The 24,870-nt window shown below is 40.9% G+C and overlaps 1 protein-coding gene across 1 annotated transcript in view; it reads left to right on the top strand.

Annotated features, from left to right (window-relative positions):
- The first annotated feature begins 551 nt into the window (after positions 1-551).
- Positions 552-24,870, top strand: part of PRKAR2B (protein kinase cAMP-dependent type II regulatory subunit beta) — a 106,053-nt gene continuing 81,734 nt past the window's right edge. Inside the window, exon 1 of the mRNA XM_056117954.1 lies at positions 552-906. Coding sequence (XP_055973929.1) covers positions 618-906 — 289 coding nt within the window. The 5' untranslated portion in view covers positions 552-617. The remainder of the gene's footprint in view (positions 907-24,870) is intronic.

Below are 24,870 nucleotides of genomic sequence, written 5' to 3'. Positions count from 1 at the left end.
ACGTGTGGGAATTCGGTGCAGCGGCCCGGACAGGTGGATGGCGAGGCGCGCTGGGGTCGCAGGGGAGCGGGAGACGCCCCCCTCCTCCTTCCAAAGGGGGAGCGTGAGCTAGGGTGGGTGGGAGGGGGTCCCCCGGGGCCTTGGGCAGGCGAGCCCCGCTCCGGGCCACCCTCGGAGCGGCGGGTGCGGGGCGCCGCCGGCGGAGGTTGCCATGGTTTCCGCGCGTCACGTGGGCGCGCGCGGCGGGGGCGGGGCGGCCCGCGCGGGGGAGAGCGGGGACCGCGGCGGGAGCGGGAGGAGCCGGAGATGCTGCCAGCCCTCCCCGGGCCGCGCTCGCTGTGCCGCCGCCGCCGCCGCCGCCGCGCGCCGGGAGCCGCGGGCCGGGCCAGCCGGGGCCCAGTGCGCCGCGCTCGCAGCCGGTAGCGCCACCAGCGCACTCGGAACGCTCGCTGCCAGGGCGGCCCGCGGGGCGCGAGAGTGGTGGGTGGGGGTGGGGGGTCCCCTAGGCCGGACCCGGGCAAAACAACAACAACAACAAAAAACCAAAAAAGAAAAGAAGAAAAAGAAGGAAACGGGGGAGGGGGGTGCGAGGCCGCCCCGCCGGCCCAGGAGGCAGGATGAGCATCGAGATCCCCGCGGGACTGACGGAGCTGCTGCAGGGCTTCACGGTGGAGGTGCTCCGGCATCAGCCCGCGGACCTGCTGGAGTTCGCGCTGCAGCACTTCACGCGCCTGCAGCAGGAGAACGCGCGCTTCGGCCCGGAGGGCAGGACCTGGGGGGACGCCGTCGGGGGCGGCACCCCCAGCAAGGGGGTCAACTTCGCCGAGGAGCCGGCGCACACCGACTCGGAGAACGGGGAGGAGGAGGAGGAGCCGGCGGCGGTTCCAGATGCCGGGGCGTTCAACGGTGAGGACCCCAGGATCCCTTCCCCCACCCCCACGCCCCCGCTCGTGTCCCCCCTTTTGCAGCTTTGCTCCCCCACCTTCCCGTCTCGCCTACCCGCTTTGCGTCCATTTCTGGCTCTCCCACTCGCCCACCTGCCTCCTCTGCTCTCCTGTCGAGCCCTCCCCCCCACCCTCCGCCAGGTCCCTGGGAAGCTGCGACGTTCTCCTTGCCCATTACCGCTCCTCCTCCCCCCCTCCCCAATCTCGAGGTCCAGGCTGGCAGGCGGAGGACTGCCCCTTCGGGGTGGGCACCTGATGGACAACTTTCCCGGGGATGGGCGCTGCTTCGTGCCTATGGTAACTGCCACCACTGGGCGCCCTCTTTCAGCCTGTTAGTAGGGCGTCCGGAGAGCTAAGACAAGGAATATTCGATTGCATTGGCTTCACTCTTGTCTTGATGCAAATTTCTCTAAAAGGAAGCATGAAATTGGGCTCACTAGGGCGGAACAGGGCTGATGACAATATCTTTGGCGTTCCTGGAAACAGAGTAAATCTGCCTTCCAATTTACCGATACCGTGTGGTGATATTTTGGGGCATTCAACAAAGGATTCTGTTTAGCCAGTCCCCTTCTCCCATCCCACGGTGAAGTGGGTGTCTTTGGAAGGAGAAAACGGGGCTAATGGGTTTGCTTTTTGTTTAAGACAAATATTGAATGATTTGGTGCCTTGGTGGGGGGTGGGGGGATGTGTGTGAAAAACACTGTAGGAAGTTCTGAAAGCTTGTTGGTTGTCTTTAGAATGAGAAGCCAGTGAGTAATTGTAAGGACTGTGCCAGGCATTGGAGCTAGAAAGAATGAATGGGAAAGAAAAAAGGAATTTTCTCAAATCGCTGCTAAGTCCCACCCCTTCTGCTTACAACCCTCTTTAACACGCACACACACTCACACCCTCCTGTATTTACACGACTAACCTAAATTCCATCTGTATGACAGCTAAATTAAAATAGCGTGGTGTGCAAATGTACAAGTAAGGTATTCTCATTGTGATGTGAGACAGGTAGGCAATGGGCATTGCCCCGGTTTTGATTTATACTGCGTTTGATTCGTGCGTCCACAGTGGTTTTATAAAATGAAAACGTCTGAAGGTGTCATTTTCTCACAAATGTTCCAGTGAAGGTGTTTCTGTGCAGGGTTGTTGAAACGTGTTATAAAACCTGTCTCTTTTTATTTTGTCTGAGACAATCCCCAGAAAATCCTGGAAATGGGTGCTCAGAGACAAAGATAGAAAGAAAAAATTGTTACTTCAAAAATGGTAATTCTGGACTCCTACCTGTGTCCTGAGAGAAAGTAGTCTAAGGGTTTGTTTCTTTTCTGTTCCAGAATTTAATCAAATACTGTGCTTACTTCGTATAAAAGGATAAAAGAAAATGTATTTCAAACAGATGAGGAAGGACAAGCCAATAATGGATGACATAAAAATGGGAGAGGTCTCTAATACTTTTTATATTATGTCACTGTGTGTGGGCATGCGCACACACACATACACACACACGCACACACACACACACACACACACGGGAAAAAATACTCATTCCCCAAACTGGATAACTGAGAGACAAATGAGAAACTAAGAGACCTGGCAAAGAATCTCTGTATGTTCAGTATAATATGTTGTTAATAGAACTCAGACATTTTGTTAATATGCTTTTGAAGTGCTTTGCATCGCTGATTCCATTTTCTTCTTTCAACAATGTGTATTATACACAGAACAGATTTTATTTCCTTTTTTGCAATGATGGAATGAAGCTGATTGCTTCTAAACAGCAGGGGTCATTTATGTCATTTTCTATTCTCCAATGCACTTTTATTGCAGAAATTACTCAGTGTAAGCTTTAATAATTACTTTTTTTGTAAACCAATTGTACTATTTATTCCCCAGCTGTTCTCCTACAGACTTTACAACTTTTTTTACTGTAACCAAATATATAATTTGATCATTATCCAATATCCATATGCACGTGTAACTTCCTACTGATTGAATAGAAAATGGGAGCTTTTAAAAATTATAATCAGTTTTGGGATTTTGTTTTTGCCTTTGGGCCATACCCAGAAGAGCTCATGGCTTATTCCTGGCTCTGTGCTCAGGAATTGCTCCTGGCAGAGCTCAAGTACTCAGTGCTCACTACCATATGGGGTATTGGGGGTCAAACCTGGGTCCACTGCATCCAATGCAAGCACCCTACTTACTGTACTATCTGTCTGACCCCAATTCTCTTACTTTTTTTTAAAGTGGTTTGTGTTGAACATTATGGGCTTCTCCTCCCACTGGCCTCATCCCCCCAGTTTAAAAAACAAGTGTAAGTTACCAGTGGGCAGACATCATAGTAAAGACCCACACAATATCTCGACTTCGTGAACAACATTTGGTCTCCATTGTACTGCCTTTTCTTTTCTTTTTTTCAAAGAAAAATAATCATGGGCCTTTAAACACATATTTCTTAGAAGGTTGGTCAGTAATTGAGTCATGGTTTTCTGTCCCCTTGTGGAGGCAGAGAGTCAAAATAGTGTCAGTGGGAAAACAGTAATAGGAGTGAGTTTGTGAGTCTAATGCCTGGGTCCAGGAAAATGCCCAAATTAAAAACAAACCATACACCTGGGTAATCTTCCAGACATAGTAAAGAATGAGTAGTAGAAATCATCTTAATTGACTATGATGTAGCACTGGACCCCCTGGATCAGAATTTGGTATGTATTTCAGTGGTGTGTTTCAGAAATGATTATCAGAAATGAATAAAAACTTGACTTTTTTAATAGGTTGGTTTGGGTTTGATTGAATAGATATCCCCCTTCCTTGTGTTGTTCTGTTCTTTGGCTGCACTCTGAGAAACGTTGATGAACAGATAGTAATGATAGTGTCTCTTCGTATTAACAAGTGCACAAAAATCCAGCTGCTATTTATTGATATTGGCTGTGTGCTGTGTGCTACAGGAATGCTTCCATTCACTCCCTCAGCTCCAGCAGAAAGATGAAACTGGCCCAAGTCAAGTGTCTGACAATTGGTGTGCTGTGGAGACAGGATTGGAGCCGAGGTTGACCTGGCTCCGTGCTGAAGTTTTGCACGCACTTCCAGGCATTTTCCCTGGAAGGGGATGGTAATGGGTCTAATTTCCTTTCTACATCCCTTTACTTTCAAGCTAGTCTTGATGCCCTCAATGTCTTTTACCTCTAAGGCTCTGAAAGATTACATTTCTCCAAGTTCACACGTGGAGCTAGTAAGTAGCAGGGGCTGGTTTCTTACCCTAGCCTGGCATTCTTCACAAATGAAAATTGTCCTTCCTGTAGGTCTGCTAAGAGGTCGAATACTCATGCAGATTTTTCTAGTGGCATTGATGAATTTTCATCAGTCTCTTTATATCCATTCTCTTTATACAAGAGATGGTATTTATTGGGAGAGTGTGTAAAGGGCAACTTCTTGACCATGTAGTTAGTTCCCATTCACTCAGGGATTGGCAAATCACCTTGACCTGCTCATATGGAGGCTGAATCAAAAAAAAAAAAAAAAGCCAGGGCCTTCTAGCAAGACCAATGGCAGGAGATCAAATAATCAGATATCCCCAAAGTAAAATGATCTTTACTTCTGCTTTTCCAAAGGATCGAATAGACTGAATAACTTTCCTGTCCTAGTTTCTTTCAAATATATGACTTCTGATTTTTCCTTAGTTTTCTGTCAGTTTTGATTAAAGGACACCTTCTCAGGATTACAGTATTGTGGCATAAGGTGATCCTTTTCTCTGGGAACTCTTGAGGTTCTGAAAGAAGTCATACTGGGCACTCTCCTCCTTCTTCCTCCATCCTATAGAAAGAAAATAAAATTTGACTTATCATCTCTGATGGAATAGTATCCTTAGGCTGGTAATTTATTTGAAGCACTTTCAGTAGGCCCAAGAATTGGATTAGTACCAATTTGGAGAGATATCTGGTAATTAATGATTTTATATGGGCATCATTCATTGTGAGAGCTTATTTACTATTTAGTTTCTTCTATGAAATTGTTGAAATTAAAAATTGGGCAAATATAATTCAAAATTACCCTGATAAATTTACAATGTGATATAAAAAATTACATATGGGTACATGAGAGACATAATTATCAATAATAAAATAAAGATAACTTAATACAAAACATTGAAGACTATTGACTTTCTAAATTGTGGAAGAAAAAGATCTGGAGTTTGAAGTGAATACCCAAGACATAATGTACAGAACTCTGTCTTGTAGACAACCATGTCAAAACTTTATAAATAGAAATTTAGCATGTGAAAACTATGATTTAATCTTAACTGACCTCTGTCAAATCTTTTTTAGACAGCCATGTCTACTTTTTTTATCTCTTTTTACTATTTTAAGTTATTACTAGAGATCCATGAAATTATGCAAAATACTGGAAAAAATGGAACTCATGGTCCTACGAGCTTTAGCAAAGAAAGTTATTTTTATCTTGAAATTATTTCGGGAGAGTTGAGAATATATTCATGGGCCTGAAGAAGTCTTCTAGAGGATTTTGAGCAAATATTCTCATTTGTTAGACAGAATTAGAAGGTCTAAGCTTCTCAGTAACTTAAGGAAAAGCCAGAAATACATCTGCCTGAAGTGGTTTCTGTGGTCTTCCTAAAATGAAATAGCAAAAGTGATAACAGCAATCGATTGACTTCCTAAGGATCTACTGGAGAAAAAAAAAAAACATCTTTATTGTGCTCTTAGATCATACCAGGAATTAAAATAATGTTTACCTATTGAGTTCATGGCCTAACTGATAGCAGGAAATTATGGAGTATAATCATAGCTTTAAAAAATGGTTGCTTTGGCTGACCGACTGGGATCACTTCTCTGTGCCCTTGTTTAAGAACTTGCTATCTCTATGGCTACTAGAGGTTATTATGAGACAAAGCGGCCAATTGTTAAGTTGGCCTCCTGTGCATGTAGCTGTCGGCAGGGCAGTAAGGAAATTTATTTCAGTGGTTGTAGACATATCCTAAGCAACTAACTGAAAGTTAAATATCTTCTTATCTGGAATATCATTAACTTGAGTGTATTTGGTTTGAAAAAATTGCTTATGAGAGTCAGGTTTTTTGGTTAAGTAAATTCTGGCATTCTAATTCTATGCATGAAGCACAGGCAAGGCGTATCAATATGTTTATACCAGTTGTTCCTATTCCAGGTTATTAGAAAGATAAACTGAGTAGTATTTGTAAGGGTTCATTAGTAATACTCATTATGTGTCAAATGATCTCATTAACATGAAATATTACAGAAGTGTAAACGTTTCTTGCAGAATAGCAATTTCATTGCATTTTTTTAGAAATGAATCTAGTATTTGCACTTTTAAGAAAGGTCAAGTAGAAATGAGTTTACATGGCAGTTCACCCGTGAAGTTATGGTACATAGTGATAAAACCCACATCCTTCCAAATCTTAAGTAGCTGAGAGATTCAGAGTTTTGTAATTAATGAAACTTTGGCTACTAGAAATGAACATGGTTTTAAATATTCCTGAAATGGATTACATCATTCATGACAATGACTAAACTATCAAAGCCTTTATTTCAGTTATGAGCATAAAACAATAATATTAGAGAAGATTCAAAAGTATTTTGAGCTGTAGATGGTAATTGTGATCTTCAGAAAATAATTAAGGACATTCATTTTGACAATATTAAATGAATTGCTTTAGGGATTGAAATTGAGAAATGAAGGGACTTGAAATAGTGTTTTTGAGCCAACTTTGGCATTGGGAATGAAAAGAGTGTAGGTAAATGGAGAAAGGCACTGACCAATTTGGGTGAGGGAGGGGGGAGGGGAAAAGGAAGAGAGAGGAATAAAACCAGTTGGCACTTAGTTTACTCTTCAGGGCTGGGTTCCCCTTTGAACATTTACAACTCTTGCCTGTCCCTGTTTCTGTGGCTGCCTTTTTCCATTCTGGAGAAGCCTATGTTCTCATTCAAACATGTACTTCTCCCTCCCTCTCATTGCATCTTTCTAAAGTTTCAATAAAAACTTTCTTGCTACACACACACACACACACACACACACACACACACACACTCACTCACTCACTCACTTGGCACTTGTAGAGTATAAAGTGAAAACACCTAGACAAAAATGGAAACACTGGGTACTTTTGTTTAGCTTTTTGGAAAAATAAAATTTGGCGTTTTTTTAAATGTTAGACTGTTGAGCTTTCCATTTGCGTTGCACATAAAATGATGAGCGGTGTCTGGGTGGGACAAGAGTAAATGTTTAATGGCCAGTTATTGTTACACATCTCATACCATGGATTCCAGTAAATTTCCTACTGTCCAGATTTCCTTCAGAGCAGTGTCAAAAAGCAAATAACGTTTTTTCAACCCCAACTGTGTAAATACTAACAAGAGACCTTTGAATTCATCAATGAGGAGCTTATTTGTGACCCACTAAGACAGTTGATGAAAGTAGCAGCAATATGGCTGTGCTTGGTGGTATTTCAGGGTGAGGGATTCCGTGAGGGAGATTAAGTGGCTTACTATAGGGTCTACCTTAGAAGTGTCTGGAGTGAAGTAATAGTAGAAAGGGCTGAGACCTGGGAGGAGCTACTGGGAGAAGGAATATTTTTAAGTTGGAAGAGGCTGTGTCCTTTCACCTGCTACAGAAATACTTACGGAGAGCCAGTTTCTGCCTTCTTTTTTTTTTTTTTTCAGGAAGAAGTGATCATTCACTCCTTTACTATCTCTAGACTTTCTGAAAAATAATCCTTTCTCCCAAGATTATCTTACTGTATATGGAATCTATTTTAACAGATGGAACAGCTGAGAGCCAGAGAAATTCTTTACTCAAATTTAATTGGTTTTGGTCTTATTTATAGATATTACTTGTATTTTATGTGCTAATTGTATTAACACACATGGTATAGTTTTTTTTCTGGTTCCCATTGAAGTTATAGATAAGGTTTAAAAGGTTGGACTAATAGGAGGTACTTTGGTACTTTGGATGCTTTCAGCATTTCCCATTGTCATTTATTGCAATGAAATCTAATATTAGACTTTATTTTTGTATAACTTGCTTCAGAGGAGAAATGTGGAAAGGAAAGACTGACTTTCCTGAGTTGGATGATTTTTTTAGCGCCCTGACCTATCCTGACTAGAACACTTCTTGTCTTATTCATTCATTCCATGTATTTGGGGTTCATCTAAGTCATAAAAATTCATCTAAAAATCTCACTGTAATGCTGATCATTATCTTTATTTTATGGGAGCGAGTTTTGGGTTTCGGAAATGCAAAATGACTCAGACTACCCCGTTATGTAATTATTTTGTGGAAAGAATTTGAGCTAAAATTTTCAGGTCATGGCTTACATGAAAACAAAACAATCTAAAAAAACTCAGAAGTATAAACACAGTTGGTGCAATAGTTATAAATGTTTCAGCAATAGAATCTTCTATGCATAGCTTAATATGTTTGGAAACTGAAAAAAAAATCATTCCAGTTGCTGCACTTAAAAATATTTTTGTATGAAATGAAGGTTAAAATATAAATGCATATTCCACATAAAAGTGAAGCTAAGGAAATATACTGTATGCTCTTACTCTGGTGTCTAGTTTGACTAGGAATGGACATTATTTAATTTATATTAGCTTTTCCAAGACAAAATAGCTTGTGGCAGTGATCGTGAGGGGAATTTTGGATAAGAAAGGAGAAAATCTTCTATCTAAATGCATTTTCACTTAGACCCAGGAAGAAACTCTCCTAAAGGGTATGCTGAGTTAAAATATGAATCAGCCTTTTATTTCAAGTATTATAGAAAACTAATATTATTAAGCAATCTTCTATTTATTTAGCAATCATTGTTAACATTTTGGGTTGCTTAAGTGCCAGCTACTGAACAAGGTGGTTTATATCTCTCCCCAAGTAAGTGATGGAGTAAGGTTTTGGACCTTACAGTTTGAATTCAGAGCCTTTCTATTTACTCTTGGCATATATACTTTGTTTTTAGGAACTTAGGCAATTACATGGTTTAAAAGAAACATTTAAAAAAATACTGTCTGCTGTCTTTCCAAAATTCTGCAGTCTAACCCTGAATTAATTTGTTCCTTTACAATGTTTTCTCAGGTGGGAGAGATGGTTCTGTTATCTCACATACAGTTGACCCTGGTGGATCCTTGGGAGTACATATGGTTCCCTGAAACCTGCCAGGGGTCACTGTGAGCACAGAGCCAGCAATAATCCCTGAGCATTATTGGGTATAATCCAATGCCCTATATCCCCCCCAAAAAGCCCAATTTGTTTTCTCTTTATTTTTCCCAAAATATTTCTTCTCACACAGAAACTCCATAAAATAGTTTATTTTCAGAAATTAGCACCTCCTAACTGGATTGTTGAATACTGAAAACTTTTTATTATGTACCGTCATTAGTAAAATATACTTGAGTATGTACTCCTAGTAGGTTTTAAAATATCTTACACATGTGCCATTTATTAATTTATTATGAATCTGATGAAGCATCCCAAAATATGGAATATGAAAGCAAAAAAAAGCATGACTTATATATTGTTTTGAAGTACATAGCTTCACTTTGAAGACTGCAACTCTAAGCAGTTCAATAGCTAAATTAATTTTTGATGACAAGTTCATCAGAATAGAGAATAAAATCATATCTTATACAATATTATAACTCAGTTCTTCTGTCGAAAAATTGAATGTAATCAAAGTAGAGAGAGAGTAAAGTGGAAATCATCTGCCACACAGGCAGGGGAAGGGGTGGGATGGGGGGTATACTGGGGTTCTTGGTGGTGGAAAATGTGCACTGGTGAAGGGATGGGTATTTGATCATTGTATGACCAGGACTTAAATCCGAAAGCTTTGTAACTGTTCTCACAGTGATTCAATAAAAAAAAAATTATAACCCAGAGTATAATATTTCCTCTTGTCTAGCTGGGCTTGACAGGTGACTTGTATTCCTATTTGTCAGTGGCCTAGGGCTACACCAGAGGGTGAACCATAGATACTTCCAGTGGTGCTGAGGGACAAAATATAATGCTAGAATAGAACTCCAGTGCACCACATTTGAGCCAGCTTTCTGCCCCCATGCTCTTTCTTTTAAACCTGCATTCCTGTCTGTATTTTCAACTCCATCCTGGATAGATCGTACTATTCGTGTTCAAGGTACCAATTTTAGTGATGTTACAAAGAGAATCATGGAGGATCATGGGCATTTTCTTAAGAATAACCAAATCATGGGAAATACTGACAAGTATGAGATGGCAACCTGAATTTTTAAAGAAGTTTAAAAGAAATAGTTTTATAGAGTACATTAGGGATGACATTTTTGAAAAGTACTGTGTTCAGGAGATGTTTCACAATCTCCATTTTTGACTTTTGAAAAGATATTTATCCTGTACTTGTATTACTTACTAAAGGTATTCTAAGTAGAAAAAGAAAGGAAATAAAATCAATTTATAAAATGTATTTTAAGTAGAAAAAGACAGGAAATAAAATCAATTTGAGAGACTGGAGCAATAGTACAGCACATGGGACTTTTGCCCTGCATGCAGGCAACCCTGGTTCAATTCCTGGCATTTCAATTCGTCACCTGAGCACTGCCAGGAATAATTCCTGAGTATACAGTCAGGACTAGATCCTGAGCACTGTAGGGTATGTGCCCCCCCCCCAAAAAAGTCAATTTTGGGTCATATATTTCCATTAAATAGTTAATAAAATCCAATATATGGATACAACATGGTCCTAAATTAATATAGCTGAATATTCTCATTTATTACTATCTTATTCCTGAACATTCATTACCCTCTCCACATATTCCTGCCAATTCCAGTCTTTCTCAGGGTTAGCTTCCATTTCACATCACCTGCCCTCTAACCCCACCAAAAGAATATTTGCAAGATTCCTGGTTGACATTATTGGTGTGAGTGTGACAGGGTGATTGGCCCTCTTGCAGAAACAGTGCCCCGATAGCCTTGCCATAGGAGGGTGCCATTGTTTACTTGACCTCAAGGCATTCCTGGAGGTACTGTGGTTACCCCCAGAAGGCACTCAGCTATCTGTGAAATTAAATTCAGTTGAATACTAGATGTCCGTAATGGCAGATGCCCATAAGTACTTGTTTTTAAAGTGATTGGTGTCTTCTTAAGTGGGTAAATATTTAAAAGAGTCTCCCAATAATCTTCAACATCAATGCATTTATAAAAATTTCATTAAATATGAAGGGCTAACCCAAGTCTTCAGTGTTATAAGCTTTGACTTAATACATTAAATATGAGGCCTGGTTCTGTTTGACCTGACATTTGAGCCCTCTGCAAAGTGCAGAACACAGACGGAGAGGCTTGTCTTGGGAGTGAGATTTTCACATTTGATCTGGGGAGAACTTCCTGATAACTCCTAAACTTACCATGTTGCTGCTTTGCCTTTATAAGCAGCATGCCAAATCTGAAGCTTGTCTGTTATCCTGAATCTACTGTGTCCTTTTTTGTTTTTTTATTGGGGATGGTACATATCTGGCTGTGCTCAGGGATCACTCCTGGCAGTGATAGGGGTATCATAAGTGGTACGGGGGACTGAACCCTCATTGGCTGCATACGTGGCAACAATTCTCCGCTGTACTAATGCTTTGGGTCTGCTTTGTCCTTTGACCTCAGCCTGTTCTCTTCATTCCTACCACCATGACACCACATTGCCTGCCTCCCCTTTAGTTGCATGACCCCTGCCCACCTATCAAGACCCCTTTGCGCCAGTGTTCTCTGGTTCCATCACAGACTTTCCCTGTCTTTACCATTCGCTGTGACACATCCACCCCGGGTACCAGGCCTCCCTCCTTGCATGTTTTCCAAAGTCTCTCTAAATGACTTTGTTCTAAACTAAAGCTGTCCTTTTCTGCCTTTGTTACTGTCATTGCCTTGGACTCCTTTGACATCTTTCTTCTCCTCTAATTTGAGTAATATGGTTCATGGGGCGCCTTTCCCCCCAACCCATAAAGTGTCAAGGAATTGAACCCAAGGCTCCACAGGGGCTAGCCAAGTGCTGTAAATGCTGAGCTTCATCCCTGATCCATCTTATACTTCTCAAATCTGTAGCGAGTTTACGGAACACAAGTTGCTGAAGAATTTAACAGTGACATAAAACATCTGCAACAACACCTGGCAGTGCTGGGCAGTAGGGGACATGCAGTTCCAGCATTAGACCTGGGCCTCCTGAAAACAAAGCATGTACTTTAATGTATTGGATGATTTTTCCAGCCCAAGAAACTGTGCCAACTTAAAGAAGAAAAAACTGAAAGATTCTTAGGAGTGGGGATATGGCACAATGGTAAAACATTTATGCTCCTTCTGTGTTGAAGCCCCAGCTCTGCAAGGAAGCACATACACATACATACACACACATGCACGCACGCATGCACATGCACATGCACACGCACACGCACACGTACGCACCATACATATATGACCTCTCTTTGGTGTGATTTAAATCCTGCTTTGCCACTTATACCTTATGGAATCCTGAGCAAATTTCTTACCAGTTGTTCCTCAGATTCCCCATCTGTGAAGTAGGAGTAATGATAGTACCAGTTTCAGTAATATACTGGCAGGTACTCAGCACTGTATACAGGTCTCACAAGAAAAAGAGAGACAAGTAGTGTAGAACAGTGAGAAAACGGCAACTTTTAAGATTGGAGGTTTGATTAGAAATGTCAGAAATTGAATATTTTTCTTTTGAGGTAGTGTAGTAACCCATGCTGCTTAAAGACTCAATCCTCCTTTAATTTGATTTGAAATGCAAGGTAAATGGTATGACTCTATTTAAAAAGAAAAAAAAAGTTGTAAAGGCAGTGGAATAAAGTGGAATAAGGTTTTTTCTTTTTTAACACCCTCCTGACCTTTTGTCTCTCAAAAATAAGTGTTTACCTAGTAGAATGTATCTGTTTGTGTGAAGCTTCCAAGATTATGATTTAAGTTTCAAAAAGTTATTTTATTGTAACTTAGGAAAGAGAAGATAGGCGTATCGGAAATAGGTACTTTATTTAAATGAGGCAGATGCTTAGGGTAAAAAACATGGATATGTGCCTGAAATATAAATTAATTAGGAAAACTTGTAACATTAAATTTACAGCTTGCTGTAATTTTCTCATGTCATAATATTTATGAAAGCCTGGGATAGAACAAATTTGTGCTTCCCAAGTTTTCTTTTACTTTGTGGTTTTATTCCTAAAACCCATAAGTCCATAGTTGTGCGTTTCAGTGCAAATTGCTAATATATTCATAGATTTAGGAGGAAAGAAGACAGGCCTATAGGGAATCTTTATTTTCACATGGTCTTTTGTCACAGGTTGTGTCATCCATCTTTGCTTTCTGATTTAACTATTGTTAGCAGAAGTTTTCCAACTACACAATATTAGGACTGTGACTTAGAATTATTATTTTAAAATAGTAATTTCTTGAAGCAATTTCCTTATAATTCCTTATAAAGAATTCAGATGGTATTGAATATTTGAATTATAATGAAATTGGGATTTGTAAGCAATTATGAAGGACTCAAAGGGATGGAGCACAGGCTTTGCATGTGGGAGCCCCAGATCTGATTCTCAGCACCAGAGATTATACCAACCCACAAAAAACAAAAAAAAAAGATTGTTTTTGCAAAGTGTTTGAGCATTGAGAAGGGCAGGGTACAAAGCTTTAGTTGTGGGAGATGACTTGGTTTTGGGAGCTGTAATACATAGCTGGTGATGATGGTCAACAGTTCTGTATTATACACTTGAATTTGCCAAGCGCATACAAAGATAGCTATATAGAAGTGATGGATGTTTACTTTGTTGGATTGTGGTGATCTTTTCATAGGATATACATACATCAAAGCATCAAGTTGTATGACCTAAGTATATGCAGTTTTCTTTGTTAGAGGAAAAATACGGTTTATTTAAAAAATTATCAAAGCATCATGATTTTATAGTTATTCATAGTTGAATTTTAGGCATACCAATCCCACCATTAGTGTCTCCTCCCCAAAACTAGGGTTCCCAAGTCCCATCCCACTGCCTCCCCCCTTCCTCCCAACCTGGCATCTTGACAGGCACATTTTAAAATTTGCTTGTTGATGTTTGGATCTCTGTGCTATAGCTTAGGATCCCATTGACTCCTGCTCCCTGTTGCTACCTGTCTCTTTCCCTCTCAATTTCTTTCACTCTCTGTCCTTTTCCTTCCTATACTCTTGGGCCAAGCAAGAGTAATCTAGGCATCCCTCCTTTTGAGCATTGAATTCCTTCATCCAATTATTCTATACACCACATATAAGTGAGATCATCTTATGTTTGTTCTTCTCTGACTTACTTCATTAGCATGATATCTTTTAGTTCCCTCCTTGTTGGCCGCATAATTGCAAGATTTTATTTTTTTCTGATAGATGATATGCCACATCTTCATGATCCACTTCTTTATTGTTGGATACCTTGGTTGATCTCATGTCTTATCTCTTGTACTAAGTGCTGCAATGAATAATGGTGTGTGTATGTCCTTTTGAATGAATGTTTTTGTGTCTGGGGGCTAGATACCAAGAAGTGGAATTGCTGGGTATAATGTCACCTCAATTCTTAATTTATTGACACACCTCCATACTCTTCCATAAAGGTTGAATCAGATAACATTCCAACTACCAGTGGATAAGAGTTCCTTTTTCATCACGCCCCCTGCAAACACATATTGATCCCAGTAGTTTTGGTATGTGCGTGTGACATGGTATCTCATTCTCATCTTGATTTGGATTTCCCTAATAAGTGTTGATGAACATTTTTTCATTTGCTTGTTTGCCATCCATTGGTCTTCCTCAGAGAAGTTCCTGCTTACTTCCATTCCCCATTTTTCAATGGAGTTCTTGGATTTTTTTTCCTTTGGTCTTTGTTTATAAGGGGCTTTGGATTTTTCCGCCTTGGTCTTTCTACTTTATATACCCTGGATACCAACAATTTATCTGATGTGTTGAAAGCAAATATTGTCTTCTATTTAGTTGGCTATCTTAGCCCATTTTTTTTGCTATGCAGAAACCCATTAATTTGATATAGTCCTGTTTGTTTATTTTTTATTCTGTTGCCTTTGCCAGTGGCATTATATCATGGAAGGCACTTCTGAGGTCCAGATCTTGGGGGATTCTGCCTATATTTTCCTCATATACTTTATAGAATCCAGTCTACTCAAGGTCTTTGATGTATTTTGAATTGAGTTTTGTCTAAGGTGTGAGATATGAATCTAGCTTTAATTTTTATATGTGCTTATCCAGTTTTCCTAGCACCATTGTTAAAGAGGCTGCCTTTACTCCATTATTATTATTATTATTATTATTATTATTATTATTATTATTATTAAGGCTGGAGAGATAGCACAGCAGGTAGGAAGTTTGCCTTGCACGAGGCTGACCTGGGCCAACCCCGGTTTGATTCCTCTGCCCCTCTCGGAGAGCCTGGCAAGCTACCGAGAGTATCGTGCCCACATGGCAGAGCCTGGCAAGCTACCTGTGATGTATTCTATATACCAAAAACAGTAACAAGAAGTCTCACAATAGAGATGTTACTGGTGCCCACTTGAGCAAATTGATGAACAATTATTAATATTATTTTTAATCACTGTGAGATACAAAGCTTTCCTGTTTGAGTTTCAGTCACACAATGATCTATCACCCAACCCTCCACCAGTGTACATCCTCCACCACTAAGGTCCCGGTATCACCCCCACCCTAACCATCCCCCTGCCTCTATGGCAGACAATCTCCCCCATACTCTCTTTTGTATTGCTTGTTATGAATAGCATAAGATGTTGCTCAGCTGCAAGAGCGGCCACATGCTCCTGGAATTCTAAAATTTAGATAATTAGGGTCTGGAGAAATCTCTGCTGTGAGGTGCTCAGTTCAGAGATTCTTTTGTGTGTCTCTGGATCATGGCTGTTAAGGAGCTTAAGTAGCAGCCAGGGGCAGTTTGTAGGAGTGACCTCCAAGGGCCTATGGGGATGGGGTGTGAGAAGGACTGGCTCATCCCGTATCCCTTGAGGCCTGGAGTTTGCCATCATTGAGTTCTGGAAGTTGGAGACCTCTGGGGTTTTTAGGGGACAGGTGGAGGGATGACGCCTGCCCCTGTCTGAGACACCCGGGTGAAGTCAGCCTGCCTTAAAGTCCGGAGGCATTTCTAAAGTGAGCTGCCCGGTTTGGAGATTCTTTCGTGTGTCTCTGGATCATGGCCCTTGTTTCCATTCTTCTCCAGAGAAATCAACTATTGGCATATGTCCTGCAGGGCGTGCCCGCTCACCCACAGTGCACTGTGCCACCAGCCCTAACTGCGGCTTTTGATCTCTTTTGAGGTTTATGGGTCTCTGAGGTTTATAGGCCAATAAATGAGCTTGTATAGCTGAGCTGGAGGGGATCTGTGGGTGTGGGTACTACATACCTATCTTTTGGCCCTTTAATTTCTTGGTAAATTTGGCCCCAAGTTGTTGGGGTCTGGCCAAAGGCACAGCAGCAATTTGGGGGTATCAGGAAGCCTGAAGGAACCATCAGGCTGCTGATGCACTCGCCCTGCAGGTTTAGGTTTACCTGCTGGGGGCACCATATCCCCATTTACTCCATATTTTGCTCTCAATTGCTTTGTCAAAAATTAGCTGACTATACATATGAGGATTTGTTCTTGGATATCCTGTTCTGGTCTATTGGTCTGGGTTTTTAGAAGGAGTGAAATAAGGAAAAGAAATATCCCACTTAATTAAAGTTTCATCTCTGTGACCTGGTTTTGAGAACTCTATTTGAGATGTTGCATTGATGTTACATTGTAGCACTAACTCATTTATTTAAAATTATATACTATCTTTTGTATAAATAAATACCTTATTCCTCTTTCCTTGGTGGTTCCAGGGGTCATACCCAAGACCTTACCTAGGCAGTTTCTACACTCTAGTTCCAAGCCACATCTGAACATGTGTGAATTCTTTGATAAATATTTTGGTTGTTTCTAGTTTATTGTTGTTATAGTGTTGTCACAAGCATAATCTGTGTGTTTGAAAATGTACTGGGGCTTTAAACCTGAAGAAATAGTTCAGCAGGTAGGGCATTTGCCTTACACATGGCCGATTGAATGGTCCCCTGAACACCGTCAAGAGTGATCTCTGAGCATAGAGCCAGGAGTTAGCCTTGGGCACCACTACGTGTGCCCCTTTCCAGAAAAGTGGTTATTAAAGTGTAGTTTGGGCACGCCGAAGGACTTTCTCACTCCTCTTCTGGAGGCTTTTTCAGGGAGTTTGTGAAGTGAGAAGATAACAGCAATAATGATAACAGTGATCTTCGCCCCCTTTTCCTTTCTCGTATAAGTATGTAATAGGGTTTTCCAGAGAACTCAGGCATAATAGTGAGCTTTATACAGCATTATATAGATTTACATAATTAGGAAATAAATTAATTCCTTTCACTACATTTTGTTTTGGAAAAAGGTTAATTCTCCACAAAAATGTGTTGCAATAGCATGGAATTGTAGTTTTAAATATTTTTAAGGGTATTAATTTGTTTTGAAATATCAAATACCTGTGGATATACTCCATACAAGTAAATAATCTTGAAGAATGTACAGAGGTTTTTAGGGCTGGGGAGATAGCTCAGGGGGTTTGGGCACTTGCTGTGCATGCTGGAACCCTGGGCTCAGTCCTCAGTGTCATATGTTCCTCTAAAGGAATAGCCCCCAAGCACCACTGGGTGTCGCCTCAAAAACAAGAAACAAAATAAAACAAAAAGGTTCTTTTAAAGATAAAAATTTTTGAGGGGAATGTAGAGACAGTCTAGGCATTACGGCGCTTGCCTTACATATGGGCTGGAGCGATAGCACAGCGGGTAGGGCATCTGCCTTGCACGCAGCCAACATGGCCAACCCGAGTTTGATTCCTCCGCCCCTCTCGGAGAGCCCGGCAAGCTACCGAGAGTATTCGATATGCCAGACACAGTAACAACAAAGTCTCCAATGGAGACGTTACTGGGCCTGCTCGAGCAAATCGATGCCTTACATATGGCTGACCCTGCTTCTGTCCCAACATCTCATATAGTCCCCCAAACATTGCCAAGAACCATCCCTGAGCACACAGCTAGTAGTAAGTCCTAAGCACTGCCTGCTGTGCCCCTTCCCTCACCAAAAAAGCTTGAGAATTGTTGCTGTAATATACACACCAAGTATTGAAAGCTGATTGTAGAGAATGCAAGGCTTCAAATGAGTCTCATGTCGCTATGTTTGCTCTGAAAAGTTGTTATAAACATTTCAGTCTGAGAAATGTTAGAAACATTTCAATAAACATTTCTCCACATTCAAGGTTAATGTTTCATTTCAGATTTGCATTTCAGATTTGCAGATTTCAGTACCTTTGCTAATTGGCAGGTGGAGGGGGGGCTGGGAAGGGGCAGGGTGGGGTGGGGGGTTCATAGAACCTTATTACATGTACCTTACCCTGATTACTAGTGATGTTGGGCACTGTTTAATTATGTTCATTGACCAGATTTGCAGGTAATCTTATGTGGAAAAGAAAAAGTTTCTCATACCCATTTTTCCTGTTTTCCTTGCTGATTTGTAGAATTTCCTTTTCCTTATTTCTCCTCTTTCTTCCTTCTCTCCCTTCCCCCTTCCCTCCCCTCCTTACTTCTCTTCCCCATGGTTCCCTTCCCTTCCCCTTTTTCCCTCTCCTGCCAGTTCTTTTCCTCCCTACCCCCTTTCCCTTCCTCCTCCCTCCTCTCGCCTGTTTCCCTTCCCTCTGCTAGTCTTTCATTTTGTTTATGGTTACTTAGAAAATAGCTTCTTTTTCTTTTTTGGTGTATGCATATGTGTGCATGCTTGTGGTCATGTGTGTGCTGGGAGGGAGTGAGTGAGTGAGTGAATGAGTGTGTGTGTGTGTGTGTGTGTGTGTGTGTGTGTGTGTGTGTGTACACAGGTGTATGAATATGGTCTGGGAACTGAATCCAGAGCCTCATACATAAGGGGCATGCATTAACTTTACAACTTAGCTGTATGAACACCCCTGAATAGAACTTTTTTTATTTCACTAGAATTCAAGATTTAATCCTTTGATTATGCTTATGGTTTTTGTTAATCCCTAATCCAAGTTAAATAGGTGATCCCTGGGAAAAGAGAGATAATACAGGGTTTAGAGCACTTACATTGCATGCAGTCAACCCTGGTTTAATCCTCAGCAGCACACAAGGTCTCCCAGGCACCATGAGAGGTTACTCCTGAGCACAGAACTGAGAATAGCTCCTAAGCAGTGCTGAGTGTGGCCTAATATCCAAAACCCACCTCTAAAGGTGAATCCCTTTTCATTTCAAATGTGTAAAAGTTTTGCATTTCATACCTGAGGTTTTAATTAATTTATAATTTGTTTATATGTTCTGAGATAGGGAATCTCACTTCATTTTTAAAATTATGCTTCATTTAAAAATGCACTTTACCCACTGACTTTTAAATAAGAAAGAAGATAGGAAAGGCCCTCCCGTTGATCGTCGATTTGCTCGAGCGGGCCCAGTAACGTCTCCATTGGAGACTTTGTTGTTACTGTGTCTGGCATATCGAATACTCTCGGTAGCTTGCCGGGCTCTCCGAGAGGGGCCGAGGAATCGAACTCGGGTCGGCCATGTTGGCCGCTTGTAAGGCGAACGCCCTACCCGCTGTGCTAATAATTTGCTATACATATGTGTGTTAAAGTACTTAAAATTTCTATTCTCCAGTCAGAGAAATAGTATAGCAAGGCACTGCTTTGCATGCAATCACTTCACCTGGGTTTGATACCTGACACTACATTATGGTCACCAGGTCACTCCAGGAATTAGCCCTGAGCATGGCTGGGGGTGGCCCATCCCACCCCACATCTCTGATTGTTCTTTCAACAAAACCTCTACTCTTTATATGACTTTTTAAATTTGGATATATGATAAGGTAAGTAACACCCACCCTATTTTTCTTGGGAATTGTGAACTATTTCTAATTTTTTTTCAGTCCATAGAGTTTTGGATATGTTTCTGAAAAAACTTCATTGGGTGTCTTAGTGAAGTTGTAGTGATTTTATAGACAAACTTGGAGAGAATTGACATTGTAATGATACTGTCTTCTTTCCCATAAACATGGTATATTTCCATTTATTCAGTCTTCCTTTCATTTTTAAATTCACGGTCACCGTCCTGTCCTCCTGTTGTTCATTGACTTGCTCGAGGGGCCCAGTAACGTCTCCTTTGGAGACTTTGTTGTTACTGTGTTTGGCATATCGAATACGTCACGGGGAGCTTGCCAGGCTCTGCCGTGCGGGCGAGATTCTCTTGGTAGCTTGCCGGGCTCTCCGAGAGGGGCGGAGGAATCGAACTCGGGTCGGCCATGTTGGTTGCGTGCAAGGCAAACGCCCTACCGCTGTGCTATCACTGGGGGGCCCAAGTCGCATTTTTAAATTAATTTCCATTAATAATTTTCATATATTTTCTTAAGTTTTATTTATATGTTGCTTATAATTTTTGTTATTACAAACAGGTTTTTTAATTATTTCACTATAATTAGTCATTTATGAGAATACATAAAATGAACTGTTAGGTCCAGAGAGATAGTACAGTGGATAAGGCACTTGCTCTATACGTGGCTCACCCAGGTTTGATCACCAGCATCCCATATGGTCCTCTGAGCATCACCAGGTGACTCCTGAGTGCAGGGCCAGGAGCATTGCCAGGTGTGGCCCCAAAACAAAAAGCAAGAAAAATAAAATAAAATGAACTGTAAAAATTCAATAATAAGACATTAGTTTTTGTCTCTAATCAGACTGAGCAAAATATTTGAACACTCCAGTAAACAGAAATAATCATGAGATTTTCATTTTTTCATTTCATCATCCTGTTAATCGTCGATTGCCTCGAGCAGGCCCCAGTAACGTCTCTTTCATCCTAGCCCTGAGATTATATTCACGGCTCTTTAGGAGAATGAGACCCATCATTGTTACTGGTATTTGGCATATTTGGTACGCCACGGGGAGTTTGCCAGACTCTGCCCTGTGGACAGGCTACATTCGATAGCCTGCAAGTTTGTCCAAAGTAGGAATGAGACAATAAGATGTCATAAAGAAAAGAGATAGTGAGATAGTGTGAGATAGTGTTCAGTATTTTACCAATGAAAGGAAAATTTACTATAGGATGCCATGAAATACACAGATGTTGAGAATAGGTAAACCTTATGTTGGCAAAGATATGGGACAACTGAAATTTTTAAATATTGCCTACAAGAGCACAAAAAATTACATGTAGGAAAACTGTGACTTTATTATAAACATAAACGTTTACCCACCTATAATCCAGCAGTCCCACTTCTAGCACTTACTCAAGACAAATAAAAGCATATATTTTTAACAGCAGCATATACAAATATTTATAAAAGCTTTATTCCGTCTATCCCAAACTGAAATGTGCCCAAATATAAAGCAGAAGAATTGGTAATCTATGGTATGGTCATTCAATGGAAAACTACTCAACAATTAAAAAGCATGCTATTAATATTTTCAGCAGCAGGAATGATTCCCTCATTGAAGAGCTTTAGAGATAGGCAAAGCTATATGGAGATTGATTGCAATGGAGCTCCTGGAAACTTGCCAGCATGTCGGGAATATTTTCTATCTCAGTTGACATGTAGGTTCCATTGGTGTGGTTTACGGGTATTGCATTGTACATGTCATTGTAGGTCGTTTTCATCTTAATGCGTAATTTTTTTTATAACATTGTGATTTACCAAGTTGTTTGCAATTCATTTGTTTTAGGCATTTTAGTGTTCCAAAACCAATCCCACCCAATCCGTTGCAGTCTCTCCACCAATGTCCCCAGCTTCCCACCCACCCTCAAGCCTGTCCTCTTAGCTGGCACAACAGAATTACTTCATTTTGCTTGTTGCAACACAGAGGCAAATGAAATGATAAAAAAAAAAAAGCAGAGCAATAAAAGTTAATTTGTGATCATTTGTATTATCTCTCACAGTGGGGTTCCTTAAGTCATTGTCTGGGGATTTGCTGGGCTGGTCAGTGCTCTTTGAGCTTGTTTTTCCTCAATGAGCTTGTGGTCTTCTACACAGTCAGTCACCTTAAGGTTTAAAAGGTGGTAAATCTTTTCCACCTTTTAAATGGAAAAAAAATGCCATTGTTTCCTGTGCTGATTATCTTGTAAAATTCTTCATTTTTTTTCTGTGGGAGACTAACATCTGCATAATTTTCTGAATTGTGGGGCATGAATGGAATTGCCTTTTGCTATTTGAACGAAAAGCCAAAGGCTAGGTAAACTACTGTTCTTTGTCTATTTGTTTTTAACCAACATTATTTTAATTTATGGGTTTCACAGACTTGCTGCGTATATAAATATCACATTTGGCTAGCTCTTTCTATGGCAGGGAGGAGCACCCTTATTATAGTAATGCTTCATTAGTACTGTTTATTCGGCATTTGTTGAGACTAATTTTTGTTTCAAACAGTGTTTTAGGCACTGTGGATACACTAGTGAAGCAGACAGCCTTGAAGGATACCAGCCTTGCAAGGATCTCAGTATATTGCAAAAGGAAAAGCCAGCGGAGGTAGTGCAGTTGGTATTTTCAGCACTGATTGCTCTGCAGAAAATGAAACGAATGATGCGATAGAGAGGGACTGATGGGCCCGCTTTAAATTGGGTGTGCAGAGGAAAGCGTCCTGGGAAGGGACATTTCTGCTGAGACTAGATAGTAAAAGGTAAAGGCCCTCCCGTTGATCGTCGATTTGCTCGAGCGGGCCCAGTAACGTCTCCATTGGAGACTTTGGAATATCTTTATTCTGTGAGGATGTGCGGGAGTATTTAAATACAGGAATTTGCTGCAACTGTACTTTCATTACTAGCCAACCTAAATCACATCTCCTGGAGGTTTTCTCAGTTGGTCTTCATTTTAAAACAGTTATTTTTTTTTCTTGAGCTGCCCTTTTCCTGAGCTGATTTGTTGTGATTTTAAAGAGGAGAGACCCCATTGAACTCCCAGCTTTTTGCTTTCCTGGTATACTTTGTTGTTCTGGATTGCTCACTCTTACAGCGCGTTTGTCTCCCTAACAACGCCCTAGGCATCTGCTGGACCACATGGGCTTAGGAGAGACAGTTTAACATCTGGAGACTGAATTTATGTCATCTTAACAGTGGCCTTTCCTATTCTGCTTCTGTTCCGAGCCTGCATTCTAAAATCCTAAAACTACTGGCATTCTTCTAAGTGCATGTTTTTTTTTTTAAAGCTTGGTTCCTTTAGAACTCTTCTGGTTGAATTTAATATTTTTCTTTCTATTCCTGAGGGCATTTTTGGTAAATTGCATGTGGATTCCTTGTGAGTAAAGAATTTTGTTCATTCATAAGCAAAAGTAAGTAGGAGTAGTTTCTTCACCTAGCTTAATCATTGTGTCTTATTATTCAGGATTTAAAATGCCACTTAGGTTTTGGGTACAAATAATGAAAATGTGCAAATAAAAGTGGTCCTGAAAACTGACATTTTATTGTCATTTTTCTCTCTGGGCCTCCCCTGCTTTGCTCAGAAGCCCTGGGGCTCACTGTGTTGATACTTGGCACAGCTGCATGGGCCTGAGATTCAGAGCTCAGGTGTAGTAATGCACTGCTGCTTGTGGGCCAGACTGTGTGTGTGTCTGTTGTGTGTGTGTATGTGTCTGTGTGTGTATGTGTGTGCGGGCATGCGTACATGCACATGCATGCACACCAGAGCTTTACCCAGGGTAGCCCGGTTACCACATAATGTCCGTGATTGCACATGGACTTCTGCATACCAGGGAGCGCCTCTAGCCCTTTGATGTCTCCCTGGCCCCCAAACTAACACTTTTGGGAAAACTAAGGGATTTATAGATCACCTCTACCCCATCCCCAATCACTCTGGCTTGCTGTATAATCGGTATGAAAGAATAAAATGGTTGCCCGGTTGACTTTCCTGTAGACAGCTCCCCTCAGGTCTGCTCAGCAGAACTTTAAGGAATGTTGGTTTAATGTCTCCTGAGGTTCCCCCACCACCTCTGCCCTGCCAGGGAATCTGGCGGGGCACAAGTGCAGAAGCTTCCAGTGGTTTGGTCTATCTCTGAGTATTTATAAAAGTCGCCATGGGTATTTAAACAAGAATATTGAAAATATGTGGTCCTTTTCAATTCCAGGAATAAACATCTATAATTTTTTAAAAAAAATTGTGCATGTTGCATGTTCAGAGTTTTTCTTGGAAATTCCTAGGTAATACTCCCAGCAGTGCTTGGGAGCCCCTGAGGCTATGCCTGGCAGTGTTCCTGGGGACCAGGAGGTGCTGAGGATCTAGCCCAGATCATGTGCTCCATCACTAGTGCCATATCCCCAGTCTGCTATTTTAGGTTTCAGTGTTGTGTATTTGCTTCTGTGCTACTGATCTTCTGAAAAAGTTAAATTTCTCAGTTCAAGGAGAGTCTTAGTTTACTTTTAATTTTTGAAGCACAGCCAATAAGAGAAATTAATTTATTTTAAACTAAGCATTTATTCTGTCAAACATAATTAGCTGACATGTTTTCAATTTACACACTTTCCAGAATTTTTTATGTAGACAGTTAACAGATTCCAAAAGTGTTTATTGCTAAAAATAAGACATCCAGTTGGGGGCTAGGCATGCTAATTATTCTACAGACTCCAGGATTATCATGTATGTCTCATACGACAGGATTTGAGCACTGTTCTGCAAAAGGTCCATTTAACTAAGTGCTCCCAAAGAGATCAGGTAATATGTGTGTGTGTGTGTGTGTGTGTGTGTGTGTGTACATGTGTATGTGTCTGAGTCTGTATATGTCTGTGTATGTGTGTCTGTACAGTGGCAACTCAGGACTCTTATTTCTTTAACTCTTTCATTCTGTAGTTTTATCTTTCTCCCAGTGTTTTGCTCAGAGGTGAACATTGTATTCATCCATCACT

This window comes from Sorex fumeus, unplaced genomic scaffold (genome assembly GCF_029834395.1).
Source record: "Sorex fumeus unplaced genomic scaffold, SorFum_2.1 ptg000037l, whole genome shotgun sequence".
NCBI lineage: Eukaryota > Metazoa > Chordata > Mammalia > Eulipotyphla > Soricidae > Sorex > Sorex fumeus.
The sequence above is the reverse complement of the archived record's forward strand: the minus strand, read 5'-3'. Positions and strand labels throughout refer to the sequence as shown.